At 34.8% G+C, this 11,287-nt stretch overlaps 1 protein-coding gene across 2 annotated transcripts in view; it reads right to left on the bottom strand.

The window, feature by feature from the left end:
- Positions 1-1,448: 1,448 nt before the first annotated feature.
- Positions 1,449-11,287, bottom strand: part of UBE2B (ubiquitin conjugating enzyme E2 B) — a 13,160-nt gene continuing 3,321 nt past the window's right edge. The window contains exons 3-6 of one of the 2 annotated variants that reach the window (XM_082650811.1): positions 10,453-10,478; positions 6,652-6,741; positions 3,258-3,346; positions 1,449-1,998 (exon numbers count right to left, since the gene is read on the bottom strand). In XM_082650811.1, the coding sequence (XP_082506937.1) occupies positions 1,870-1,998; positions 3,258-3,346; positions 6,652-6,741; positions 10,453-10,478 (334 nt within the window). In that variant the 3' untranslated portion in view covers positions 1,449-1,869. The remainder of the gene's footprint in view (positions 1,999-3,257; positions 3,347-6,651; positions 6,742-10,452; positions 10,479-11,287) is intronic. The other variant, XM_082650812.1, reaches the window with a different exon arrangement.

The raw sequence follows: 11,287 nt of genomic DNA, 5'->3' as shown, positions 1-11,287 counted from the left end.
ATGGAACATTCCTAAGAATTTTCTCCAATTGGAATGGGGGCTAGATATGAGTTTTATGCATGTGTTGAATTTAGGAATTAGAGCTCATTAACTCCCTGCGAAGTAAGACGTAACTTCCTTATAATTATCTATCAATACTTGAAATATTTCAGTTTTAAATAGGGAAAACAGGTTAAGGATAAAAATAGATTTTGAAGTAGTATCCAAATAACATTTAATGAAATAAGAGGGGAGACTATCATAGCTACTGTATATTTAATCTAAGAGACAGTCACTGGAGTACATGTCTAAAGAAACTGTTTTAGAGCTGAATATAGAAGTATCACACATTTGATATGACCAAAAAGTACCGTTAAATAAAGCATCTTTTTTTGGGGGGGTGGGGGCATAATTCCAGTGAGTTAACTCTCAATTGTATCAAAAGTTCTCTAAGATCATACTTACCCAAATTTCCCAAGTATTAACTTTTAAAGGGAAACATCAGCACTTATCCTTTCTAAAATTTGCTTAATAAATAGAACCTATAGATATTGCCATCCTACAGTCTTCCAGTAGAGGAATCAGTCTTTCAATAGAAAAGCTGTTAGCTTACTAAGCTAGTATGAATGTATAAGAAACTCTTGGGGTTAATGAAATAGCTCTTTTAACTACTAGAAAGACTACACAGGTGGTTCAACAGAATTTACTTGTATATTTTCCATTTTCTATTCTATTTGAAGGCATAGGATAGCTTTGTTATTAGCTTTCTTCAATATTGTGTTTTGTTTATCCAGTAAATGAAAATGCAGTACAAATTTTATACAACTTAGGAGATTAAAAAAAAAAAATCTCCACAAGAGAAAGCAACTCAGCAGGCCCTGGTGTTAAAACATTTTTCCAGAATAAAAAGATAGGCAATTGCATTAAAAGGCAGTTTTCAAATATTTAAATTACACCAAGATTCCTTCCAAATATCTGCCTTGTTCATACCAATGCAACAAGTTCTTATTTATTGTTAATAGTGGGGCATGAGTTTTTGGTAAATGTTGACAGTTTACTTTTTTCCATTATCAAAAATCTTTTAAAGTGCTATCAAGCAGCAAAATAAGTTGCATCAGCTCTCTGCTCATGGTAGAGGTGCCAATTCCTCGTGGTGGAGGTGCAAATTGTGAAATCCCAAAAGGTAGAGTTTAACAGTAAGTAGTGCATGAAGAAACAGTAACAAGTGGCCTAAATACAGAGTTGGACAGAATCAAACCAGTTATGTCTATAATTGCTCAACTGAAACTAATATAGGTACATTCAAAATAAAGTTTGAGATTATAATTGGTGTTTAGAATCAAATTTGAAGAATTTCTTGATAAAATATAAATCTGTTCTTTTGAAATTAGAAATGAAACTATCAATTGATGGAGAGCTAGAGACTTATTAACCCCTCCTACTCAGATAAGGAAATAAGTGACAAAGTCTCTTGCACTGAAGTTATGTATTTTAACAGCTTTACATGTAATATTCATATATAAAAAACTTTAAGTGCTTTTCTCCAATTTAAAAATCTAAAGAATTCAAAAATAAGGCATTCAATATTTGAAAAAAGTACAGATTTACAAAATGTGTATATTCTGTCATGAAAACTCCACACCAACATTATACACTTGGAAAAAAATACAAACAGGATATATTACAAATTTATGTAAGCAATAACTTAGTTCACACCATGCAATAAAAAGTACATTAATCAAGATACACAAGCTTTTGTAGGTTCTAAACCGAAGGTTTTTTTTTCTGCAGAATCCTTAAAACCTGTGGCACTTAAAATTTGTTAGCCTTTCTACTGAGAGGTAAATTATACACAACAATGATGAAAAAGATTAACAGACCAGTTGTCTATTATGAATCATTCCAGCTTTGTTCAACAATGGCCGAAACTCTTTTCTCGTATTCTCGTTTGTTTTCCTGATAAAGCTGTGCTGCCTGGCTATTGGCTGGACTATTTGGATTTGGTTCATCCAGCAGAGACTAGAAGGAAAGACAGAGATAAAACATATTTGTAGAGTTATTCTTTATATTAACATGGGTCCGATATGGAGCACAGAAGTTGTATAAAACAGAAATTATTCTATGAAGAAAGACAGAAATTAGTAAGTCTTACATATTTTTAGATCTAAGTACTTTCAGAAATGGTTTGATAAATACAGTAAGAAGTTTCCTGCTGCTAGAAAACTTAAGCTTTCAAAACAGATAGTTCTTAATTGCCTTAAGATCTCTAATCTCAAAGAAATTGGAAAAGAACAGTATTCTTCAGCATACTGAGACATTAACCAGGAAATAAACAACTTGATTTGGTTAATACACAATATCTATAAAATAGCTTAGCAACTAACATTTTCCAAAGTTAAACTCTATTACTGAGGTAAGTTTGCAAATTTCTGACAGTAAGTTGGGTGGTGTACCTTGTTTCCTTTAATCAACAAAACATATGCACCTAGCAGCAAGGGAATGAAACAGGAAAGCCGAAAACACTTTATAAGATGACCTGAATTAAAGCAGAAGTGTGACAGAAAAAACTTTAAAAAGGTCATAAACCAAAAACGTTACTTCTGCTCCTCTCAAATCCATATAACTAAAACATCACTCACCCCCCACCCCCTCCCCCAAACTGTCATTCAAGGTCAACTCTGAAATATTCTGCCAGAGTACTTTGGCAAATAGTTATTTACTTTCGTTTAAAATAGAATTTCTTGGACGGGGCAACATACTCAATGCTTCTCTGCACTTCTGCAGTTTCTTGAGGTCCCTATGTTTTTTTCTAAACAATCATCTTTATCTCTCCCCAAGAAGACTCTTCTTTTTGGGCACGAATAATACTTGACCCGTGAGGGAATTCCCTGGTGGTCCAGTGGTTAGGACGCTGCACCTTCACTGCAGGGGGTATGGGTTCAATCCCTGGTCAGGGAACTAAGATTCCACAAGCCTTGTGGTGTGGCAAAAAAAAAAAACCCAAAAAACCCAAACGAAACAAAACAAACACCTGACCTGTGAGAACACTTTATACTTAAATTTGATCAGAATGATTGTGTATTTGATCCAATGTGGTCACGAATGAAAAAGCAGATCGGTTGTATAAAAATCATGAAGGTTTTGCCCAAGCTCTGCCACTGGTTACCTTAGTGTTGGGAAGGTTAGTTTGCTCACTTGGCCTTTAAATTGATCCTAAAAGAGCCAATTATATCCCATAGAATCTTGAAAAGTTAAGACGCATCCTAACACATGCTTACCTGAATTGATGTTAAGATAGAAGATACATCGTATGTTGGACTCCATCTATTCTGAAGGATATCTAAACATATGCTACCATCAGCATACACTGCAAAGACAACACTAAAATTGGTTACATATTAACTTTGTCATTTCTAACAATTAAAGAGAAATTTTTACCACAAACCGAATGCTTGGCTCAGTCAGAAATCTTGAACATTAGTCAATAACTAAAACTTTTTGTCTCACAGGAAAATCAGTCTCAAACTAAGGACTCTTTACGCGCCTTTTGATCAGGAGGCTGAGTGAGAGTTAAATATTTTCATCACATACCATGTAGCAAATCTGTTTAAATTCCACATTTCCAAATATTCCTAAATAAAATTCTTGGGGGGATAAAAAAGCTGAATTTTTGACATAGCAATTCTACTCTAAAAGTAATAATCATGGACATGCAAAGTTTTATTTACAGGATGTTCACTATAATACTCTTTATAGAAGTGACAAACTGGAAACTACCTTTGGTCCACAGTGAGGGGACTGGCTAAATAATGGTACATTATTAACGGTACATACCAATACTGCCGCCAGAAATGATATACATCTACCATATGTTAATTAATGTAGAATGACACCCTCAATATATTACATTAATAAGTTTCCAATTACTTATTTAGGATAATTCCATTTTTTATAAAGAATTATTTATAAATATTTTCATCTGAAGTATATGCAGTCACAAAAACATTTGGAAGACTAAATGCCAAAATGTAAATATCTGTAAATAGTAGGATTATGAAGGGTATTATCTTCTTTACCTTTCCTTGTACTTTATGATTTGTTTTTCCAATAAGTATGCATTCCTTTCATAATAAAAATAAAAATCAAGGGATTACCATTTTAAAAGTCTAACATTTGAGAGGCTTTTCCCCCCTCCTGAACTGATTATGTGAGAATACAATGAACATAAATTTTTATCCAGAACTTGCCAGATTATTTATCTCTACAATAAATTTCCAGAAGCAGAATTGCTGTGTTGACAAAGGATAAATGTATTTAAATGTTATAGATACTGCCAAACTGTGGAATGCAGAACAAGCCAGACCACTCTGCATCAAACAGGAATAAGTGAGGCCTTTTTGGGGAGAGGAGGCAAATTACACTTAAGTACTGTCATTCCTCAGGGCTCTATCCTCGGTCCTCTTCCTTCTTACCCATTACACACCCTCTGGGCAATTTTATTCATGGCCTCAATTATTACTATCTATGTGCTAGGTACTTCCAATTGTTAGCGTTAGACCAGATTTAACTCTCAGCTTTAAAGCAGCATAGTCAACCGCTTACTGTGTATCCCATAGGAACATCAAACTTAGCAAGTCCAAAGCAAAAATCATCACCTCTGTAAAACCCATAAAACTGTAAAATGATTTTAAAGTTTTGAACTAGTAACTATTTTTGAGCAGTAATCCAAAAGTAAACTAGAAACTGAACATCCATCAACTGATGAATGAACAAAATGTAGTCTATCCATACAATGGATTATCATTCAGCAATAAAAGGAAATGAAGTACAGGTATGTGTTACAACACAGATGAACCTGAAAACTGTGTCAGCTGAAAGAAATCAATCACAAAGGACCACATATATTAAATGATTCCATTTATATGAAATGTCCGGAATAAGCAAACCTGTAGAGTGAAAATACATCAGTGGTTGCCTATGGCTGGGAGGCGGGGGGGATGGGGATGGGGAGTGACTGCTAATAGGCATGGGATTTTGGGGGGAGGGTGATAAAAATGTTCTAAAATTGATAATGGTGATGGTTGCACAACTCAGTGAAGATACTAAAAACCACTGAATTGTACAACTTAAATGGGTGAGTAGCACAGTATGTGAATCGTTTAATAAAGATGTTTAAAAAAAAGCAAACTAGGAAGTTAACTAAATAAGGTACTGATAGTGGAAAAAAGGGAAACCATGTTATTAATATGAAGGGATAAAAATCAAATACGCTGTTTCCTTATAAATTTGTTAAGGCTGAAAATCTTAAGCCTATACACATATACTCCTTGCACATTCCAGTCTTTTCTACCTTGATTTACAGAGCTCCCTTACTACAGTTTGGGTCGATTCACTAACAAGTCTAAGCTAGTAAAGCTACAGTAGAATAAATGATAATAAGTGACTTGAAAATTTCCTCAGAACAGAAACAGAAAATAAAATTAAAGCTGCCTTGCCTCTGGGTGGGGGAAGACCTTGAAAGAAAAAGCAACTTCACAGCAATAAAGCACAAAGGCTAAATCTATGATCTAATCTATTATTGGGAAGTCACCTTGATTCCAGACACACAAACACACCTCTCTCCTATGAGTAGGGAGATCCCTATCTGCCTGCAGTTTTCTCACGTAGTCTGTAGTTCTAGACTAGATGCACAATCAAGAGGACCTCTGAAAATGTTCCTCCTGAAAGTAAGTTAACTGATGGAAAACCACATTTAAATGTGCAAAGGATATAAAAGGGAAAGAGAACTTAAATATTCTGGAAAATAAGTCTTTCATACAGTAATTTATAATCCAGGAATACAAATTTATTAGAAGTAAAGAGCAATAAGTCAGGAAGAGCAAATTTAATTACAAAAGTCACTTAGCAATCATTTATGGAAAATAGTAATAAACTGCTAAAAGTAAAAATAGTAACAAGGGAGGAAAACTGTATTTAAAAAAAACCCTTAAAAACATACAAACCTTTGACCTAGTAATCCTACTTCTAAAAACTTATTCATGGGTATTTGAGAAGATTTATTTTCAAGAAAAATGTGCTGTTTAAAACTGTAAACAATTAAAAATCACCAACTGGACAATGATTAAATAAATAATGATAAACTCATATAACAGAACATTTTGCAGCCATTACGAATGATATAGGGAATTCCCTGGTGGTCCAGTGGTTAGGACTCCGTGCTCTCCCTGCCGGGGGCCCAGGTTCGATCCCTCGTTGGGGAACTAAGACCCCAAAGCCGCATGGCGCGGCCAAAGGAGGAGAAAAAAAAAGATACAAAAGAATGTTTAATAAGTGAAAATGTTCATGTTATACATAAATTACTTAACCTTACATACAACATGATCTTAATTTTGTACATTTACCTGCAAGCTAAATTTTAAGCTATAAATCCTTAGTATCTTTCACATTTTGATAAATAGATATTACTTTAAAATCATAAGTTATTAAAACAAAACTTTATCTCAAATCTAGAACCTTGATAAGATTCCAGACTACAAAAGTATGGTTAATATTGACATAGAAGCAACATCTAGAAGTGGGCCCCAATAACGAGAAGTATGGGCAAGACCTAAAAGGATGAAACAACTCTTTTTTCCTCCTATCATTTGCAAAGGCTAATAAATTGCTACTTACCATTTGGATGAAACATTTTGGATAAAAACCTAACAGTTGGCGGTTTATTTGGATATTCTTCAGAAAATTCTATTACTAGTTTAAAAGTACCTAGATAGAAACAAACCAAAATAATTACAGTAAAGACAAACATAACTTTTCTCTCTCTTCATCAATGAACTCCCAAGCCCATGCTGGCTTTTGCACGACCATACAAAAATTAACGTCAATTTTGGTTTAGCGCATAAAACATACTAAATATACTATTTATGTACTGATAACATACAGCATTGGCAAGCACTTGGGGGGTACAGCACTTACATGTGCTACTGGTGGGAACATTACCTGTCATATTGTTGGAAAGCAATTTTGCCCTAGCTACCAAAATTTTAAATGCACATTTGAGGAACTACAAATAATTTATTGTAACTTAGAAGGGGGTGCCAAATGATTTTGAGATGGGCTCACCACCACATGACAAAGGACTCAGATTGGAGGCATGGCCACTAATGTGAAAAGTCTGCTCTGTCCCTATCACTTAAGTATGCCAAGAATCAGTTAAGCATTAGTGTAACTGCCTACTGTTGGTTATAGACCAATACAGTACATTTTGGTCAGTCTAAATCATTATCTTATGGTCAAAAGAGACAGGCATTTAAAAAAAATTATGCATTTATAATAAAGTCTATCTGTTCAGAGTGTACAAAGAAGAGCTCTTAACTCAAATTCCAAATCTATTTAGCAGAAACAACCACTGTTAATAGTTTCGTGTTTGTCTTTCTAGCCTCCTTTTGCATTTATTCACTATCCAGAGTCCTTTTATTTTGAGGAAATCTACCTGAAGGTTGGATACGTGCTCCAACCACAACACCTTGGGCATAGTAAGTTGAGGCTTATTCCTAATGAAGTCAATAAAAGTTTAAAACCATTCCAGATGTCTCCACAAGCTTCTTTCCTTATTTCATCAATGCAGTTTAAAAAAAACAAAACAAAAACCCTTTCTCACCCTAAATTCTAAACTCATGACTCCAGTATCAGAGGCATATGTTCAGTAAAATACTTAATATTTTATTTTCATTAGTCATATATTCAGTATGTAACCTCTACCTCTTTACATGTTTTGTTTGGAAATTTGGGATTAGGGAGGCCAAAGATACAAACAAAATCAAAGATGATATTTAATTCACATTTTGATATATTAATAGATTCTATGAAATGTACAGTTCATTAGCAAAGATAGCCTTATACCTAATTCTATAATTTTACAGTTTTGATTTTAATTATAAAAATGTACAACATAAACACTTCAGACAAACACAAATATGAAACAGCTTTTTTTAACCTTTTTAAATTCACATTATGGGGTCTCAGGACCCCTTTATACTCTTACTCCCAACCACGCCAAGTTTCCAAAGTGAAGTCACTGAATGTGAAGTTGGGAAGAGATACATGCAACAGCATACTATTTTATGGTATTTCCACCAAAAATTGAAAATAATTTTAAAATATGGGCTCTTTAATAACCAACTTGCAAAAATTCCCCAAAACTTTTAAACAATCTATTCTCATAATCGGTATAAGCTGCCTCCAGCACATCACAGGCTCTATCTATATTTACTATATTAGAAACTATAGCTCAAGGAAAACTTAACATATTTATTAACAACTGTATACCCATTAACCTAAGTAACATTTAATGAAAATAACTATATTTCCCCCAACCAAGTTAGTGAGAAGTGTAACATTGTTTTACATATTGGCAAATCTCTTAAATGATTAGCTTAATAGAAGACAGCTGCATTCTCTTAGCTGCTTCTGCGTTCAATCTGTTGCAACGTGCTGTTTTGGTTGAGGTACAGGAAGAAAATCAGGCCCCACAGAAATATGCAAATGAAAAAGGAAAAGACTATTTTCATAGCCTTTTCAGATAATTGTAGATATTCTTTGATATTACACCGAAGAAATGGTACGTTTTTAAAGGTTAGCTGCAATATAGAATCTGAAACCACATAAACTTTCTGCATCAGTTACATTAACAACTGTTGCATACTGCATATATCTTTTATCCATCCATAATTTTCTAATACATTGGCCATTTGGAAAATATTGGTTCACTGAGTTATCCAAATCTTCTAAATGTAGCCATATTTCATTACATATACACTCCATCAAAAAAAAAATCACAACAGGTAATACCACCTACTGATCTCATGAGAGAAGTCTTAAAAGTATTGGGAAGCCGTCATTTTATCAGCAGCTACAAATACTGTCAGTCACTTTGCTTGACCTAACAGCTTATTTTGGTAACTTTTAAGAATATGTCAACCAAATACATACTCGAGTCTAAATAACCAGAGTTTGTCAGTCATTCCTTCAAGTAAAAAATGTTCCACGAGAAAAGCAGTAATTGAAGTTGCAGCTCAAACGACTGCAGAACTGCTTTCCCTCTAGACGACCATCATAGTTTGGTATGCAAGAGAAGCGTTTCATGCATACTTCCAACTTCATCACGCAGAATGTTAAAAGGATGCATACTCAACGGTCAGAATTTAGTAATATTAATAAATTCCCACTTTTTCATGAAGACATTTTAAACTGAAACTGGCATCTTTTAAAATGCAAAAAATACGATGACTCCCAGCAGTTTGGTGCCACTGTCTTGATATATGCCAAGGTGCTAAACTGCTTAGGGCCAGTTTTAACCACTATCGCTTTTGTACCATCAGAGCTAATGTTAATACAATGAAAAAGGCAAATGTCTCACTACTGGTATGAAGACAGTTTTGATCCCATGGAACCCCTGAAAGGGTCACAGGGAACTTAAGGGGTTTATGGACCACCCTTAAGAATCCTCTGGTATAAAGTAAAAAGCTGAACTCCTTGAGTACCTCCCTTCAACTCCTTAACCCCCATTTAGAGGTAACCACTGGTAACAGTATGGTATATAACCCCCTTTAACCACACACACTTGCATGCATGTATTTAGTAAAAATGTGGTATTACAACATACATTCTGCAACTTTTTTGTCTCCTCAGATATATGTCCAGATCTACCTTATTCTTTAATAGGTATATAATATTCTAGAGTCTAGATATATCATAATTTGCTTAACCACTTCTCCTATTGAACATTCAGGTTATCTCCTTAAAAATACTTCTGCAATCATTATTTGTACAAATATCCTTGATGGGTTAATTCTGAAGCCACTGTGATAACTAAGACAAACCTGTTTAACAATTTTTAAAAATCCATGCTATAATTAGGGAAACTAAGTATCTGGTTAAAATCAATTTGAGAAGTTCAACTATAAAAACATGTTAGAAGGAGTTTTCCATTTTCCTGGCTCTTGGTGAAAATACTGAATTTAAGACGCAAAAGGTCCTGCAGAATGGTAACTATTTACGGGTGTCAAATGCTAGCTGTTACGTGAAGCTACTGGCCGCTGTGTATGATTAAGAACAATTTCAGCTCAGCACCTGATCAATATACATAAAGTTAAAAAAGCATGATTACCCTTCTGATGTTTACCTCAGGGACACTTTTAGCATGATACAAAGCCATTTAAACTATTCTCAACATAGACCCCACCATCTAATCTAGGCTTAGAGTTCTACAGCCAATATCAAAGTAACAGGGAACTAGTAATGAAGGTGATCAAGCTGATTTGAGAAGACAGTCCTTTGTAAACTATAAATTCTCAGTAGCATTATTTAGTTACAATTTGACCTATTAACAATAGAAACTAGTTAACTAGATAGGTTGGTGTTACAATTCCCTACTTAAAAGAAGCCTCTTAATAGAAAACATTGAGAATGACTTACCATCTTCAAAGGGTGTCCCTTCTGGTCTGAAAACAAGAAGATTTCTGATTAAAAGAAGTTTTTCATTCTGCTTTTTCCTGATTTTCACAAGTGGAAAGAATAAACTCAGAGAAAGAGGGGCTCATTCTGGTAATTTGTGGAGTATTTAAGTTATTATTAATTTAGTATCACCATAGCCCTGGATTTTTATTGATGTAGACATAAAGGGTAACTTTAATTTTCAAAGTTTTCCTTTTAGGGTGGCTTTTCAAAAAACAAAACAAAAAAAACTTGTCATAATTTTAGCACAAAAAGAATTCAGTTCATAAATACCAACGCTTTTGTAAATATCTGTATTCTTAAGAGGAAAAGTCTTACTTTCAATGTAAGATGGAAATCAATACCCTTTAGTTTAAGATAATTATGACACCATGGACTTCCCTGGTGATGCAGTGGTTAAGAATCCGCCTGCCAATGCAGGGAACAAATGTTCGAGCCCTGGTCCAGGAAGATCCCAACATGCCGCGGAGCAACTAAGCCTGCCTGCCACAACTACTGAAGCCTGCGCACCTAGAGCATGTGCTCTGCAACAAGAGAAGCCTCCGCAATGAGAAGCCTGGGCACTGCAACAAGTAGCCCCCACTCGCTGCAACTAGAGAAAGCCCATGCACAGCAATGCAACCAAAAATAAATAAATAAATTTATATTAAAAAAAGAAGGGCTTCCCTGGTGGTGCAGTGGTTGGGAGTCCGCCTGCCGATGCGGAGGACGCTGGTTTGTGGCCTGGTCCGGGAGGATCCCGCGTGCCGTGGAGCGGCTGGGCCCGTGAGCCATGGCCGCTGGGCCTGCGTGTCCG

This window comes from Grampus griseus (assembly GCF_964374135.1).
Source record: "Grampus griseus genome assembly, chromosome: 3".
NCBI lineage: Eukaryota > Metazoa > Chordata > Mammalia > Artiodactyla > Delphinidae > Grampus > Grampus griseus.
The sequence above is the reverse complement of the archived record's forward strand: the minus strand, read 5'-3'. Positions and strand labels throughout refer to the sequence as shown.